Source organism: Microcebus murinus, chromosome X (genome assembly GCF_040939455.1).
Source record: "Microcebus murinus isolate Inina chromosome X, M.murinus_Inina_mat1.0, whole genome shotgun sequence".
In the NCBI taxonomy this organism is placed as follows: Eukaryota; Metazoa; Chordata; class Mammalia; order Primates; family Cheirogaleidae; genus Microcebus; species Microcebus murinus.
The window spans coordinates 81,359,303-81,377,738 of NC_134136.1; the positions used below are offsets into that span (position 1 = coordinate 81,359,303).

An 18,436-nucleotide genomic window follows, 5' to 3' on the forward strand; every position below is an offset into this window, starting at 1 on the left:
TTCAAAACAACACATCACGTTGTTACAATGCAGCCAGGGTCACCCTGCAGGTCCAGCAGAGATGGCTGGCTCTGGTGGGAGACTAGTAGGATTTGCACTTTCGGGACTGGGCAAGTCTGTGGAACATGCCAGCCCCAATTAGCGTGGGCGGAGACCAGGAGATTCAGGGAGCCGCAGGGATCAGCTGAAGATCTCAGATTCGGCCACCTGGATTCCGGGGGAAGTTGCAATTTCATTCACAGGTAAGTTGGTCCATTGAGGAAGAGAGCTGTGAGTTCGTGTCAAAAGAGGGAAGGAAAGGAAATGAAACCAAACCAAACAAAACAAAACAAAAGTAAAGAAAAAGTTGAGTAGGGAGAAGTACCCAGATATACAAGAACACACGAAGATAGATTTTTATTCCACCAGCATCTCAGTAAAATCCAACAAGACATCAACAAACCCTAACGCTCAAGAAAGCCACCTCATCATTATAGCTGGACGCATCATTTTCACTTACACAGGAACGTGTGACACTCATCAGCAACATGGAGTAGTAACGTTTTGCAAATAAAAGTACCCCAGAGCGAAGAAAAATATATTAGTATACAGAAAAAAAAAAAAGAGAGAGAGAGAACAAAAATCTGCAAGACTCCAGTTTCCCTGCCTTTTCCCAAATCACTAAAGTCAAGTAAATATTCCAAGGGGAAAAAAAAGAGTCCTCAGACGCTGTGGTCCCCAACCCCTGGGGTATGGACCAGTATCAGTCTGGGGCCTGTTAAGGAACCGGGCCATGCAGCAGGTGAGGGATGAAGCAGACGCTCCCATCACTCACAACAATGCCTGAGCTCCACCTCCTGCCAGATCAGTGGCGGCGTTAGACTCCGCATTACGGTGAGCCGCATAATTATTTCATTCTGCATTGCAATGTGAAAATAACAGAAATAAAGAGCGCACGCGACAAACACAATGTGCCTGAATCATCCTGAAACCAGCCCGCCCCCACCTCCCCAGAACGTGGGAAACAAAAGATTGCTTTCTATGAAACCCGTCCCCAGTGCCAAAAAGGTTGGGGGCGGCTGCTCTAGCACGTCTTCTTTCACATCTCCATCTAAAATAAATAAAAATGAGACTACAAAACAAGACTACAGAATAACTACTACCAAATAAGTTTCTTCTGAGTGGCTCATTTGTTAGCCAAGCAAGGAAAGATATTTATTGATAATGAGTTAATCGAATCATGTTTGATTACAGCAGCAGATGAAATATGTCCAGTGAAAATAAACTAGTTTATTAAGACAAAAAAAAAATCTCCATCTGTAAGATTTTTCTTACACGGACAGAATTTGTAAAGAGCTGGGTGCCGTGAAAGATTAGGACTGAAATGTTGAGAGCGATTACTGACTTTACGATCCCCCGCAAAGAAGTTTATAAAGTCAAGTCACCATGTCGGAACTACGGAATGACGGGATGGTGCCTCTCGGTGGCCACAGGAGAATTCAAACCTGACTTTAGAAAATCAGAAAGAGGATCATTAATTGCATCAGCCAATCTGCCGGCTAAACGATTCCCATAAATGGCAAAACTCCCTCAGCCCTTGCATGGAGTCCACAAAAGACAAAAGTTTCGGAGTAAAATGAGATTTAAAAAAAAGGTTTATCCCGATGGACATGAGGAAAGCAGGTGTTGTCCAGATCTAACGCCCCCTGTTCCTATTGCACTCGGTAATCAATCTGTCGGTCAATTCATCAACCAATAGCTCACGAACCACGTCCTTTATAGACCTCCACAAACCCTGGACAAGGACGTGCTCCACGCCAGGCAACACTCTGGATGTTTAATCATGGAAAGGGCAGATTCTCTTTTGACCACTATGCACCTTGCGGGTTAGGTGGGGAACAGACGCTACATGATGAACCCGGAAGGATGTCTGGAAGGAGTCGGGCAAAGGCAGGTGCAAGGTGGAAGTACAGAGGTAAAATGCAAACCTGTCAGCGTGGCTACCGGTCGCAGGAAGACTCGGGAAGAGATGCCAAAAAGGTTGGAAACTGAGGCATGAGACAAACCCGGAGGCCTTGGGGGTGGAGAGGTGGTATTGCTCGTGTATGTGAAGGAAACGCATTGACAGCATTGGAAAACAAAGGAGGACGTGGTCCAGTTTTCCTTTCAGAAAGAAGACCACCCCGGCTACTGGCGGGAGGAAGAGGTGAGCCCCGTGGAAATAGATCTCGAGAAGGGCCGGGGTTCCGGATGAGCCACGGTGGCTTCTGTGAAAATGCCACCGAAGCCAATGGACTTTGCCAACGTGTCTTTTTGTTTGTTTTTTTTTGAGACAGAGTCTCGCTTGTTGCCCAGAGCGAGTGCCGTGGCGTCAGCCTAGCTCACAGCAACCTCAAACTCCTGGGCTCAAGCGATCCTCCTGCCTCAGCCTCCCGAGTAGCTGGGACTACAGGCATGCGCCACCATGCCCAGCTAATTTTATATATATATGTATTAGTTGGCCAATTAATTTCTTTCTATTTATAGTAGAGACGGGCTCTCGCTCTTGCTCAGGCTGGTTTCGAACTCCTGACCTCGAGCAATCCGCCCGCCTCAGCCTCCCAGAGTGCTAGGATTACAGGCGTGAGCCACCGCGCCCGGCTTGTCAACGTGTCTTAGCATTCAAAAGTGCAGCCAGGCGCGGAGGCTCACGCCTGTAACCCCGGCACTCTGGGAGGCCGAGGTGGGAGGATCTCTTGAGCCCAGGAGTTTGAGACCAGCCCGGGCAACATAGCAAGATCCCATGTGTACATAAACAAAATAGGAAAAATGAGCCGGGCATGGTGGCACACACTTGTAGTCCCGGTCACTCAGGAGGCTGAGGCAGGAAGATCGCTTGAGTCCAGGAGTTGGAGGTTGCAGTGAGCTACGATGACTCCCTTGCACTCCAGCGTGGGCGACATAGCAAGACCCTGTCTCTCCCATAAATAAATAAATAAACAAGAAAAATCCAAAAACGCAGTACACAGGGGCTGGAGTGAATCCAGAGCCGAAGGAAAGGCAATAAACTGTGTTGCCCGGGCGGGACCCAGGAGCTCGAATGGCTATTTATGGAATGGGGAAGTGGGATGGAGGAACTGATTACAGAAGGAGGTCAAGAATTCATTTGGTGGTGGAATGACCCCCGCCCGACCCCCGTTGCCTGGGAGACGCGTGGGCGGGGTGGCTGAGTCTCGGAGTGGGCGGTGGGTCCCTGCGTCTAGCTCGGCAGGTGCAGGTCTGAGCTACAGGCAGAGGCCAAGCAAGGTTGCAAAGGTGAACACAGGGCGGGCACCATCTGATGTCATTGTGTGGGAGGAGAGGGTGGCCTAGGGAAATTGTCACTGAGGAACACACACACACAGGCACACACCCTGGTCTCCAAAGCCACGTGCACCCTCCCGTCCTCTGCAATGCTGTCTTGCACAGCTGAGCTTCCCTGAAGTGGAAAACCAGGGGGCCTGTCCTTACCACCCACCATCCCGAACGGACGTCTCCTCCCCAAAATGCCCAAGAGGGATCTCAGAGAAAGTAGGAGGCCAAAATTCTGCCTGTTATGGTGTCATGACGCCAAAAACCGTGCGTGTGCTTGTGTGGGTTAGCATGTGGCTATCTAAGCACCCAGTGCAGAAGGACCCACGCACGGCAGGCTGCCGAATGAGGTTACCTGGTGGCAATGAGGAGGGTGCGTAGCAGGGAATGCACTTGGGACATGCTGAAATAATGGGAATAGAGCAATGCATCGGCCCCCTGCACCAGCAGGAAGGAGATACAATTATATATTAAAGATGCATTCAAGCAGTTGAAAGCAGGCACTGAACAGCGATGTGCACACCTGTGTTCATTGCGGCATTTTACCTTAACAGCCAAAAGGTGGAAGCCACCCACCCACGTGTGCAGTGACGGAAGAACAGATAAACACCGTGTACCATATCCACACAGCACACTATTACTCAGGCTCACAAAGGAGGAAAATCCTGACAGCTGCTATGACGTGGATGAACTTTGAGGATATTATACTCAGAGACATAAGCCATCCATAAAAGGACAAATACTATATATAATTCTATTTCTGGGAGGTCCCTTAGCAGTAAGAGGTCCCCAACCTTTTTGGTATGAGGGGCCATTTTCACGGAAGACAATTTTTCCAAGGACTGGGGGTGGAGGACGGTTTCCAGATGATTCAAGTAGGTTTTCATCCTATCACGAGAATTTAAACCTCCCTGTTGGAAGCGTTTGCCTTGCACCCTGCACAAAACCCCAAACATACATTTCATTATTTTCAGACAAGGAACAGGAACGGGGGGCCGGGGAGGTGGCCGCCTTCCTCCCCTGGCAGCTGTGCTCTGCAGGCAATAACAAAAGAGGAAGGACAGAGCTACTTCTAGATTTCTGCTTTTAAAATTCAAACAGAGAGAGGGCCAAAAAAATCAAAATAAGAAGTCAGAACTCTGTGGTCTCTCCTCCTTAACTCCCGGGAAAACAAAGGAATGGTTCTGGTGCCGACTCCTCCAGTTCCAAGCACCGCTGAAGATGGAGACCACACTCAGGTCTGTGGATGCTAAGAAAAAAAAAAAGATCTTTGGGCCGGGCACGGTGGCTCACGCCTGTCATCCCAGCACTCTGGGAGGCCAAGGCGGGAGGATCGCTCGAGCTCAGGAGTTTGAAACCAGCCTGAGCAAGAGCGAGACCCCCGTCTCTACTACAAAATAGAAAGAAATTAATTGGCCAACTAAAAATATATACAAAAAATTAGCCAGGCATGGTGGCGCATGCCTGTAGTCCCAGCTACTCGGGAGGAGGCTGAGGCAGGAGGATGGCTTGAGCCCAGGAGTTGGAGGTTGCTGTGAGCAAGGCTGACGCCACGGCACTCTAGCCTGGGTGACAGAGCAAGACTCTGACTCAAAAAAAAACCAAAAAGATCTTTTTCCTGGGAAACACTCCCTCTCCGCTAAGAAGAGATTGAGGTGTGAATTTCTCTCAGCGGAGATACAAGCTGTCATCCAACCAGGAACTACAAGGACAGACCTCTCGCCTCCCAAAACCTGCGGAAGAAAGCTGACTGAAAGCCGCAACGGAAAACCAAAGCCGTCAGCCTGGCTCTGCTACCATGGGAGGAATGCCATGGCAGTGAACCCACTGTCCAGCCCGTAGGCTAATCAGTAACAACCACCGGCTGGGACTCCAGGCTCAGAAGACAGAGAAAGGGACCCCCCACCCCTCCCCAGGTAGCCCTGTCTGTGCCTCTACAACAGCGGTTCTGATGGTGGGCTGAGTTTGTCCCTAGGCGGCGGCCAGTGATGTCCAGAAACACTGTGGCTGTCACTACTTGGAGGTGTGGGCGCTGCTGGAATCTGGTGGGTGGAGCTCAGGGTCATTGCTCGACACCCCCAAGTGCACAGGACACCCCCCACACACACACAGAGAATGGTCCCCCCAAATGTCAGTATTGCCGAGGTCGAGAAACCTCGTTTTAGCATGTAAGATCCATCTATATATGATCTATCAAGCATTTATTAGCTGCCTCTTGCCTATCTCCCTCAGTATCTCTCTACTGATCATGTGTCATCTAGACCTGTCTATCAGTCATCTACCATCCGTATCAATCTGTCTCAGTATCTATCCTCTGTATCAATATCTATGGCAGGGGTCCTCAAACTTTTTAAACAGGGGCCAGTTCACTGTCCCTCGGACCACTGGAGAGTGCGCACTGTGGGCCCGGGACGAGTCGGCTGCTAAGCTGGACAGGCATCTGTGGCAAAAACACCCAGAGAGCCGGATAAATGTGCTAGGTGGCCCTCGGGCCGTAGTTTGAGGACGCCTGATCTATGGTATCTATCCACCTACCAGCTGTTACCTCTCCCCTATCTCAGTATCTAGCGATCATTCTTAGGACAGGCAAGTCTCTTGACTCACTGAATGGTCACTTGTGGATCTCATGGAGTGGCCCGTTCCTAACCTGTCTTGCCTTTTTGCCTGGTACAATGGCGAACTGTAAGAGTCAACGTGGTCAGGCTACGCCATCCACTGGTTTGGTCAAACCCTAGTCTAGATGTTGCTGTGAAGATTGTTTATTTATTTTCTTGATGGGATTAACATTTACTAACAGCAGACTCGGTTTGCCCCCAAGGAGGAAGCCATCTGCCTCAAGACTACAATGTAGAAACCTTTCCTGCTTTCCAGCTACCTGGCCTACCCCACACTCTTGAAAATCACCAAGCCTACAACCACAACCATAAGAACCAATTCCTTAAAATCTCTCCCCCCCCCCGTTCTGTTTCTCTCAAAAATCTTAATTATCTAATCTATGTATCTGTGTGTGTGTGTATCATCTGTCTATCCATCCATCCATCCCTGTATGTATCTATGTCATCTATCCATCCATCCATCATCCATCCATCCACCATCCAACCATCTATCCACCCACTCATCCATCCATCCATCCATCCACCCAAACATCCAACCAGCCAGCCAACCAGCCAGTCAGGCAGCCAACCATCCATACATCCATCAATCTATCCATCCATCCATCCATCCATCCATCCATCCATCCATCCATCCATCCCTCCAACCCGCCATCCACCCAACCATCCATCCAACCATCCATCCATCCATCCAACCATCCATCCATCTATCCAACCATCCATCCATCCATCCATCCAACCATCCATCCATCCATCCATCCATCCATGTATCCCTCTAACCATCCATCCAACCATCCAACCATCTGCCCAACCATGCATCCACACATCCATCCATCCACCCATCCATCCAACCAACCATCCATCCACCCATCCATCCAACCAACCATCTATCATCTATCCAACCATCCATCCATCCATGTATCTATCTATCCATCCATCCATCCATCCATCCATCCATCCATGTATCTATCTATCCATCCATCCATCCATCCATCCATCCATGTATCCCTCTAACCATCCATCCAACCATCCAACCATCTGCCCAACCATGCATCCACCCATCCATCCAACCAACCATCCATCCACCCATCCATCCACCCAACCATCCATTCATCCATCCAACCATCCATCCATCCATGTATCTATCCATCCATCCATCCGGGCAGGGAGTGGACTCACAGCCTGATGAGGAAGGGGTGGTTGACTTCCTTCAGGACGGACTTCTCATTGTGCACATGCTGCTCCTGCTTCAAGCGGATGACGTCGGGAATGCTCATCACCTTGAGCGCAAAGAAATGCTCGGTGGTCTTCTCCTTCACCAGGTGCACCCTTCCAAACGTCCCAGTGCCTGGGAGGGGGACAGAACAGAAAGGAGCGATCAGGTCTCCTGATGGTGGAACCACCCGCACCATGCAATGGGCAGGAGGCTGCACCCAGACCTCAAAACACAGCCTATGGACCTCAAGTCTCGGCATCGAGGTACGCGGAGGGTTGGTATGTACAGAGAGGCTCTCGCGTGGAGTCTGCAACTGAACGCGAACATTATCACAGAGAGGATCTTCCTTTTGGGGGAAACGGGCCATCGTTTCTGCAAATGCGTCTTCCCGGAGACCTGGCCCCAAAACACATCCAACACATGAACTCTCCCACGTATGATACGTGCTAAATATTCTCTTTATTTAAAAATCTGGCACAGATTGGCATGAAATGGTTGTTAGACACCCACAGAGAGAGGAAATAAGAACATGACCAGCCAGGGGGGAAGAAGGTTTACCTTTCAGCCTGCACCTGTTCCCAACTCGGATTCCGGAAAGTACCCGAGCTTATGACACACCTTTCTTAAATAATGTCTTCGTAGGAATCATACGGGATCTCTGAACTCTCTCTAAATTGCCTTCCACCTGCCTTCACCCCAGTGCCAGCAGCCCCTGGAAGTGACACACGTCACTCCTCGGGAATATTTTTAAACAACCCATTTCACGGCGCCAGACAGAGATTAGCAACTGCGACAAATACCGCCAGCTTCCGTTATGTGATTACTTCCGCTCCAGACAACACAAAGGAATAAACAGAAAGGATGCTTTGGAAGTGACTCTTTCTAAGGAATCGCTTTGTAATGAGCGAAGCTTACGAATCACTATTGAGCTATTCATTCATTTGCTGATATCCTACACGTCTGCAGTGCCCACCTTAGGCTAGGATGCAAACCCTAAGAGAACCAGGACCTCAAGCGGATGCCTGCACTCCCATGTTTACTGTTTACACTCGCGAGTTTACTGCAATAGCCAAGATGCAGAATCAACCCCAGTGCCCACGCAGGATGAACAGATAAAGGAAAATACGGTCTATATCTTCACTGGAATACTATTCAGCCTTCAAAAATGAGGGAACTCTGTCATTTGTGCCGACATGGATACACGCAGAGGACCTTATGTTAACTGAAATAAGTCAGGCACAGAAAGACGGACTTACGGCATAACCACATGTATATGAGAAGTCTAAAACACCCAAACTCACAGAAGCAGAGAGCAGAGTGGTAGGTACCCAGGCTAAGTCTGAGCTAAAAGAGGAGGCGACAGGTATGTTTATTGCATAGATTGAGGCGATGGTTTCACAGGTGTGCAGGTATCTCCAAATCGGTCAAAGCTTTATACATTAAATATGTACAACTTTCCCTATGTCAATCATATCTCAATAAAGTGGTTAGGGGGGAAAAAAGGAGAGAGAACAAAACTCCGTCTGCACCTGGGAGTTCATCTGGGGAGACACGCATGGAAACCTAGGACTAAAGTCAGCTTCAAAAGTGCATTCAGCGTGCCGTGGGAAAAGGCAAAAATGAGATGCCTCAACCTGATAGGTGGGGACTGAGGGGAACTTCTCTTCCGAGATGCAAAGCATGGGTGAGCATTCCTAGGTCCATGTCAGACACAGACGTACGAGAACCTTTTCCAAAAGGGTACATCGCGAAAGTTCAGATTATATGCGGACACTTCTCAACACTGCTGGACGCCTGGGGTACAATTGATTCTGTAAATCTGTGTTCCCTGCTGCCCAGGGCTCTGAGATCCCAGGAGGGAATCAGGTCTCTACTCTCATGCTGTGGACATTTTTTATGGGGCAAAGGAGAGGATAAGAAGAACACCAGAGAGTGCCTTATGCAATGCCAAGACGTAAGAGTGGGCTGGCGTGGCGGAGGGTAGCCGGGGGTGATTCCGGCGGCTTGTTCGGGGAGAACGTCTCCAAGGATGCCTCCCAGACACTCAGGTGTCCGAAAGTCTCCAAAGCATCTAAGCAGAAATGTGAGTAACAAGGACGAACCACTCGGCGAGGGGAGGACCACGCTGCACTCGGCACACCAGAGATTTGAGAGGGAAATTTCTTCTTAGCGAGGGTGAGGGAGAGGTGTCTCGGGGCTGGTTCCTCCTGGGTCCTCTCTCCTGGGCATGCAGACGCCGTCTCCTCCCTGTGTCCTCACGGGATCGTCCCTCTGTGCCTGTCTGTGTCCTCGTCTCCTCTGCTTATAGGGAGACCGGTCCTGCTGGATCAGGGCCCACCCTGGTGACCTCAGTTTACCTTAATCACCTCTCTAAAGACCCATCTGCAAACCCACCCACAATCTGAGGTCCTGGGGGGTCAGGGCTTCAATATATGAATTTGGGGGGACACAGTTTAGTCCACAGCAATAAACAAAGTTAAACTTACTTCTCGACTTGAAGCCAAAGTCTTCTATTTTGTGAGTCCTTCAAGAGAAACAAGGAATTCTTTTTTTTTTTTTTTTTTTTTTTAAGAGCATCCCTTAGGCTAGAGTTCTACTGAATCTCACTTTGGAAATACCCTGCCAATGAAAACTGGTACAACTGAGGGGGAAAAAGAAAAGCAATAAAATAGCCAAAGGCACTTAGGAACTCAAAATAGCAGCTCCCACAATGCAAATGCAGCACGCAGACCTAAAAGCACTTCGATAGCAAAGAGATCGTGCCTAAACGCCCCAGGTAGACACATTCTGGAGGAAATAAGAAAAAAAAGAGAAAAAAAAAGCGCAAGTTCACTAACACAGGAGTTAATAAGCTGGGTTAGGATCCACCAGCCTCTGAAATTCGCCCCAGAATGCGGCCCAAGACACCCCACACTCTCGAAAGCTTGGTTTCCTCCAGTTACGAGGGAGGCAGAGAATTCTCCCAGTTCTTCCCACGCTTACAATCACTCAGAGCATCGCAGGTGGAAAGGCAAATATAAATTTCACGCAAGACAACCACCAACGCAAACGTGCTTCTGTCTTGTTCCACAATCGTCCCTTTTGAAAATGTGCATTATCCAAAAATTCAAAAAAAAGACATTTCAGAAATGAAGCGACTCGCTTTACAAAAGGGACCTCTCCATTTGGCCTCTAAACAGGAGCTTTCCAAGCAAGACAGGAACAACCTCCAGCTCCCTTGTCATGAAGTGTCATCTGACACTTAAGGTTTTGCACAGAATCTGCTACGGTTATCAATTGCCATCTTGCTCCCGTTTGAAGATATCTTTGGAAATGAAAACCCAATATTTTTGCAAATGACCCAAAAGGGCTCCCCAGTCAAGTCTTCAAGACATCGATGTGGCTTTGTAAATCTGGGTACATTTTAAAGACCAAACCACTCGCATGAGATCTGCCTCGCCCAGGCAGCGGATGTTTATAAAGTTGGAAAAGCAATGGGAATTCAGCAACAAATTTTAAAAAATACAGTCTGTACTGAGAAGAAGGATGAAGTTCTCCAAAGGAATCCCGGAAACCGTTACTCTGTTCCAAGAGAGAAAAGAAAATAAGCCCAGAATGCCAGCAACATTCCCAGATCTTCTAGAATAAGGTGCTAACATTTCAAAAGGAGATTCTCCTGAAAGCTGCAAAGAGTACGTTTCACCAACTCTGCAAGCGGAATCCCACCGTCCTTTTTATTAATTGCATTTACGTTTCATGTCTGAGTCACTCAGCATTTTGTGCGTCTGCTATGCAGAATGTCTCCAAAGACCAAGGCTGGTAATTAGACCGACCCATTGATTGACACCAAGGTCTGGTTTGCTGCTTAAATGTTCGGACGACAGCCATGCCCTGTAACTTTTCCTAGAGGCCCCTGATACACATTCACCTCGAAGAGACACACGCCACTCTTTTTATTAATTTACATCGGCAGAGACTCTGCTATGTTATTTTACCCACTTCTTTTGTGATGTTGCAATGACAAACTACCCCATAGTAAACGGTGCACGACTCATGCTTTGATGGAAAAAAAAGGAGCCGGAACAAAACGTCTGAGGATTGTTAAGATATGCTATTTTACAAATAAAGGGGGCAAAAAAAAGACATAAAATAACAGGACGATTATAAGCCCCAGAGCAGGCGTCCTCAAACTACTGTGTTTGTTTTTGCCTGTTTGTTTTTTTGCTTCAAAATAAGATACGTGCAGTGTGCATAGGAATTTGTCCATAGTTTTAAACTATAGTCCGGCCCTCCAACGGTCTGAGGGACAGTGAACTGGCCCCCTATTTAAAAAGTTTGAGGACCCCTGCTCTAGTGCATCAAATGACCATTGATGCTGAAATGACACTTGGTACATGCGAGCACACATTCATATTTCCACCCATAAGAATAATATTTCCTGAATTCTGCTGAAATTAGAGATTTTAACTATCATTTAATTAGAAAAGAAATCACCTTTTCTTCTTATTTCAGACATTTAGAAATATGGACGGGCGCGGTGGCTCACGTCTGTAATCCTAGCACTCTGGGAGGCCGAGGCGGGAGGCTCATTTGAACTCAGGAGCAAGAGGCGAGACCTCATCTCTACTAAAAAAAAAATAGAAAGAAATTAGCTAGACAACTAAAATTATACATATTGAAAAATTTGCCAGGCATGGTGGTGCATGCCTGTAATCCTAGCTACTCAGGAGGCTGAGGCAGGAGGATTGCTTGAGCCCAGGAGTTTGAGGTTGCTGTGAGCGAGGCTGACGCCACAGCACTCTAGCCTGGGCAACAGAGTAAGACTCTGTCTCGGGGAAAAAAAAAGATTCCTAACACTCAAAACCAACTGTTATAACCATCGCTGAAATAAACACATCTCCCTGGCCTCTTCAATTTGCATTTCTTACACGCCCGATCTCATCTGATCTCGGAGGCTAAGCAGGGTCGGACCTGGTTAGTATTTGGATGGGAGACCTCCTAGGAATATCAGGGGCTGTAGGCTTTAAAAAAAATAATAAATTAAACTAAAAAATAAAAGAATAAATTTGCATTTCTTGCTTTAAGCTCTGCTACTTAAGGAGCCTTGCACTCGGGCATTGCAGATGCCAACAAAACAGGACACACGAATGCAACGGGCGAGAGAGCGTTAGGGTGCATGAGACCGAATTCTCCCTGAAACTGAAGGAGAGAAAGAGAGAGGGTAAATCTTTGCAAGAGCACAGCGTCACCACGGTCCTGCTGAGACACCAAGAAAGGGAGAGCGTTGTGTTCCTCACACAGGCTCCGAGACAGGAAAATGCACGTGGAAAATGCATTTCAGGAAAAGAAACCCCATAAATGGGCACGGTCCCCAAGACTTGTGTCTACAGACAGGAGGGTTAGAAAGAAAAACGACACAATCATTATTGAATACGGGTTGTGTTCAGGAGTGTCCGTCCAACAGGAAACCTTCGGAGAGAGCTGGTGACCCAACGGGGGCAGCTAGGAAGTGGCAGGAGAAACTTCAGATCCCAGATCGCGTGAGGATTTCAACGCCTCTTGTCTTCTGCGTCCATCCGTCCATCCGCTGGCTGCCGTCTCTGATTTCGGAAATGCCACACCTTGCGACTTCGGAGAGCAGGACGTACCCCTTGAATCTTCAACCTGCAAAGTCCTCTGCTTTGCAACTTGAGGCTGGCACTAAAGGGCGGGTGCTCAGGTTCAGCCCTCTCACCGGAGCATGCTAAGAGAACCGGGGGTCCCCTTCCGACACCCCTCACCTTTCGGGGGGCGGGGGAGGGGGGGCACGGCTAAATGTCTCCCTGTCCCGGCTGCGAGCAATTATGCATCATTGCAATGATGCATCATCACCAAGAACAGCTGGTTGTGAGAGTTCAGGCAGGAATCGCTTCTCCTCCATCTGGTTAAGCTAAGCGGAAGGTTTTACCTCCTGCAGGGCTCAGGCTGATGTAACCGACTGCAAATGTTTGAAATAAATAAACAAACAAGCAAACGACATGCAAGTCCTAAGGACGCTGAAGGCATGCAACGTGTCGCTAAAACGTCACCCCGTTCTCCTCAGGGAAAGTTGTTTCTATATGTAGAAAGGACATCTGGAGAAATGCACAAGGCGCGTTAAAAAGGGAGCCCTGTCTTGTTAGCACCTGGGATGCTGTGTGCAGGGTCTCCTAAACCATCACGGTTTAAAGTTAAAAAAACGAAGATCAGGAAGAGGTGGGGTCGTGAGGGGTTAGGTGTTTTATGCACATGTTTATTTCAGGGTGGGAGGGCAGGGCAGGTTGTGAACAGACGGGAAGGAAACATAAGGATGCATTTCACTGTACAACTTTTTTTTTTTTGATTTGTGAACTATTAGGAATATTTTATCTATAACAGGTTAAGATTACGCTAAGTTGATACATCCAATGGATGCATTCCATTAAATCATCGTTTCAAAATAAGGACACCCTAGTGTATGCATTTATCATTTTCAAATTCGGTTCTTTTCCTGGATACCTTCTCACGCAGGGTAAAAATCAATAAAAGAAGATCAAACACAGCGTATTCAAACAAGTATCTGAAACGTGCAGTTCTCCTTTAAAAAGTTGGTTTTTGAAATGACTGCTGCAAGCAAAGATAGTCGACTTTCTATTTCATGGGGAAAAAAGCACTTAAATGGTATTTTTAAAAGAATGTGTGCTAACTGTGAATAAACAGAAAACCTTGCAAATGCACATTTTAAAATGGGTGCATATCTTATGGGGGATGATATCTCAATAAAAAAATGCATAAAAAGAATGTATTTTGGATAATCTTACAAAGACTTTTTTTTTTTAAACTTGGAATATTTCAAAATTCAGCTGAAAAAAATCAACCCCAATTCAGCTAAGCACTGCGTGGTAGACGGGGTTAGTTTTGTGAGTTCACTTGTCTAGACGACTTGAAAAAAAACAAAAACAAAAACAAAATAGCGAACATATAACTCCCTCCGCTTTTTGCTGAGCCAAACAGCATTCCAGTTTCCGCTGTCTTATTTTAAAAGATAGAAACAGAGAAGATATTTTAGAACCCCACATCCCCTGTTTACACGTATGAAATTGGACTCTCTCTCACCAAAAACACATTATAATGTCTATAATCACAAAGCAAAAAAGGGAAATGAAAAAATTCTCATATCCTTCTACCATACTAAAACATTAAGCCAGAGAAACGTTTGCTCGTGATTTCTGACTCCTTGTTTCAGCACTTAACACAAGCACAGCATCTGCAACTTGGACATTTCGCTGAGCCTTTTGCACTCCTCCAAATGACACAGAAGGGTTTCCCTTGATATCAGGGACTACATCCTACGAGCACTGTGGACATGTGGGGCTGAACGTTCCCGGTGGTGGGGTGGTGGGGCATCCTGGGCATTGTGGGGTGTTTAGCAGCATGCCTGGCTGCACCCCCACCAGACGCCAATAGTAACCACCCTCCCTTCCAATGTGGCAACTCAAAACTGACCCCAGACCAGTTGACAAGCGTCCCCTGCAGGGACAGAATGGCTCACAGCTGAGACCCTCTCTTTCAGAGCCTGCACCGCCAGGCAAGATTTCCTGCATTCGTAGAAAGGTTCTGCAAATGTGCTTTTCGACCCACCGGCCACAAACTCACAGGCGCCTAATGGAGGATTCAACATGCAGCTACCGTGTTTCCCCGAAAATAAGACCTCCCCATAAAATAAGCCCTAGCAGGATGTCTGAGCATGTGCGCAATAGAAGCCCCACCCTGAAAATCAGCCCTAGTGATGGGCGTGGCTATGAAAATCAGCCTTAGTGATGGGCGTGGCTATGAAAATCAGTCCTGGTGATGGGCGTGGCTATGAAAGTCAGCCCTAGTGATGGGCGTGGCTGCGCAGCGCATCTGCACAACCCATGGGTGTCCTCTCGGAGCGGGAAAGAACAGGAGCAGCCCTTCTCATCCGCCCTGTGAAAGCTCTAGTGCTCCACAGGAGAGATCGGGGCCGGTGGCTCTAAAGGAAACAGAGTCGCAAGACATTCAGGATGGGATTCGGGGTTTGGAGAGTGAGGATGATGTTCCAGAAGAAGACGACTTCACTCTGTTTGAATGAATGTAGACGGTTGTACCGTACTTTAAAAAAATAATAATAACACCTGCCCTGAAAATAAGCCCTACCAGGGTGTCTTCTTGAGGAAAAACAAACATAAGGCCCTGTCTTATTTTCGGGGAAACACGGTATTACAACCAAGCAAACGGATTTTTTGCGGAGTTTCCTGCGGCTGGCTGGCTGGCCGTACAGTCCCAGGCTCACCATCTTTCGAGCATGCAGTTGGAAATTCTAAAGCGTTTAGGGTGCACCACCTTTGCTAGTGAAGATGTTTTTGCAGCAGTTCTGAGTGCAAGATATGACGTTCTAAAGAAAAACTCCGAAGCTGATAAAATGAAGTGTGGCGCCGTTTCCACCACTCCTGATATTTTACTGCGTCTGAGGAACCCCAAGAAGGAACCAAAGACTGGTCCCCGGCTCTGGTTAGGTTTGGGGACAAGCAGGCTGCAAGCACTATAATAACTGTAACAGCCTGGGCGAGCGTGCAGAGGTTTAAGGAGTTTGTTCAAGCTCAAGGACTTGGGGCAACAGGAGAGTAGAAGACTACCAACGTGAGCCCAACCTCGCTTCACGGAAGATCTCTTCTGAGGAAGGAAAATTTCCAAGAAAATGGGGAAGGCGTTATAGACTGAGGGATGGAGGCTTGCTTTTAGGGTGCATGGGCAGAGAACGGACTACGTCGGGCTGGGGCGGGGAATGCCGAGGTGACCGCAGCTTAGGGTTTGGGCATGCAAGCAGCCAGCGTTGACAAGACAAGATGGGCAGGCGAGGAAGGGTCTCTTGGGGTTGTTCTGTTTGGGGGATGAAGAGGACACATTCCGTGGGGGACCCTGGACACATTCAGGTTGAGACGGGGACAGTAGGCTGAAGGGCGTCCCCGAGAAAAGACGTATTCAATGCGAACTAAGCCCTGGTACCTGTGAACGGGGCCTTATTTGGAAATAAGCTCTTTGCAGTTGCAGCTAATGATTTCGACATGAGATTATCTTGCATTAGGGAGGAGCCTAAACCCAATGGCAGGTGTCCTCCTGAGAGACGGCAGAGGAGAGACACAGACACAGAGGAGAAGCCACGTGGAGGCAGACAGAGGAGGCAGAGGCGGGAGTGAGGCTGCGGCCACAAGCCCGGGGACGCCCGGAGCCACCAGGAGCCGGGAGAGGCGGGAAGGAGCCTCCCCTGGAGCCCGTGGAGGGAGCGCGGCCCCGAGACCCCACGGGACTGGGAGGGGACACGGGTCCTGTTGTTTAAGCCCCCAGTTTGGAGTACTGTTTATGGTAGCCACAGAAAACCAACCTAAGGGACCTGCTAATGTCTGCAGGCAGAGGGACCCGCCCAAGGCAGGAGTTAGTGATGAACCATTCAGCGCTCCAGAGAAAGGTGTAAACTCCACCTGTCTCCCTTTGAGAGCCCAAAGCCCCAGGTTGAAAACTGAAGTCACAAGCACGGATAAGATCACCCTTTGGGGTTTTTTTTCTTTCTCTCTTTCCCTATTTTAATCTTCGGCAATGCTATTGGAAGCTTCCACTGTATTTAATAACATCCTATTTTTGTGGACAAAGACAACGTCTCCTGAAACTCCTCTGAAGACACTACTTGAAGTGAGACTTTTTAAAAAAAAAAAAATTTTTTTTTCTCTTCTGTTTCCCTTTTGGTTTTAATTTTCTCTTAGTTTCCCCGAATTATCTGCCTTTTTCTGGGACCACCGGTCTTTACTTACTTTGATCTGTCTCCCCCAGTATAATCCGCTGCTAAATGCCAGCTTCATGGCTGTTGTCCTAGCCAAGAAGGAGATATAGGAACGGAGCATTCACCTGGGTGCAGTGGTTCAGGGGCAAAGTCAGTGTGTGTCAAAGATCTGTTTCCAAGGAAAACAACATGCTACCTATTTATGCTGGCAAAAAAAAAAAAAAAAAGTAAAAAAAAAAAGGGCACAGCTCACACCTGTAATCCCAGTACTTTCTGAGGCTGAGTTAGGAAAATTGCTTGAGGCCAGGAGTTCGAGACCAGCCTGGGCAACATAGTAAGACCCCATCTCTACAAAGAGGAGAAAAAGTAGCTGGGCATGGTGGTGTGCACTTGTAGTCACAGCTACTCAAGTCCCAGCTACTCAAGCTACTCAAAATTTAAAAAAAAATTTTTAATTAGCCGGGCATGGTGGTGGCACATGCCTGCAGTCCCAGCTATTCAGGAGGCTGAGGCAGGAGGATCGCTTGAGCCCAGGAGTTGGAGGCTGCACTGGTAGTCGCAGCTACTCAAGAGGCTGAGGCAGGATTGCTTGAGGGCCCAGGAGTTCCAGGCTATACAGTGAGCTGTGACCATGCCACTGCACTCCAGACTGGGCAACATAGTGAGACCTCACCTCTACAAAAAAAAAAAAAGAAGAAGAAAGAAAAAGAAAAATTAGCTGAGTGTGGTGATGCACACCTGTAGTCCCAGCTATTCAGGAGGCTGAGGCAGGAGGATGGCTTGAGGCCAGGAGTTTGAGACCAGCCTGGGCAACATAGCAAGACTCCATCTCTACAAAGAAGAGAAAAAGTAGCTGGGCGTGGTGGTATGCACTTGTAGTCTCAGCTACTCAAGAGGCTGAGGCAGGATTGCTTGAGAGCCCAGGAGTTCCAGGCTACAGTGAGCTGTGATCACGCCACTGCACTCCAGCCTGGGCAACACGGTGAGACACCATTTTTATAAGAAATAGAAAAATTAGCTGGCCACGGTGGTGCACACCTGTAGTCCCAGCTACTCAGTAGGCTGAGACAGGAGGATGACTTGAGGCCAGGAGTTTGAGACCAGCCTGGGCAACACAGCAAGACTCTGTCTCTGAAAAAAAAAAATTTTTTTTTTTAATTAGCCGGGCGTGGTGGTGTGTGCCTGCAGTCCCAGCTATTCAGGAGGCTGAGGCAGGAGGATCGCTTGAGCCCAGGAGTTGGAGGCTGCAGTGAGCTATGACCACACCCCACTGTGCTCCAGCCTGGGCAACTGAGCGAGACCTTGTCTTCAAAAAATAATTAGTTAACAAATAATAAAATTTTAAAAAGAAAGAGGCAAAATTTAAATTCCTGAAGTGTTTTGATAAAAGCTACTCGCTCTCCTCCCACCGACCTGTTAAATTAGAGACTCAATTCTTGTGTTCCTGGCATTACTGCTTCGTCTCGATTACTGACCCGAGAACAAGCCTACTTTCTACTTTCCCATCACCTTGCCATGTTTGGTCAG

The 18,436-nt window shown here is 48.0% G+C and overlaps 1 protein-coding gene across 6 annotated transcripts in view; it reads right to left on the reverse strand.

Annotated features, from left to right (window-relative positions):
* PRKX (protein kinase cAMP-dependent X-linked catalytic subunit) overlaps positions 1 to 18,436 on the reverse strand; it is an 86,381-nt gene that overhangs the window by 48,792 nt on the left and 19,153 nt on the right. For 4 of the 6 annotated variants that reach the window (XM_012773888.3, XM_012773885.3, XM_075999400.1 and 1 more), the window contains exon 2: positions 7,101 to 7,269. In XM_012773888.3, the coding sequence (XP_012629342.1) occupies positions 7,101 to 7,269 (169 nt within the window). Of the gene's footprint in view, positions 1 to 7,100; positions 7,270 to 11,610; positions 11,743 to 18,436 lie in introns of all 6 variants that reach the window. The other 2 variants (XM_075999401.1, XM_075999402.1) reach the window with 2 other exon arrangements.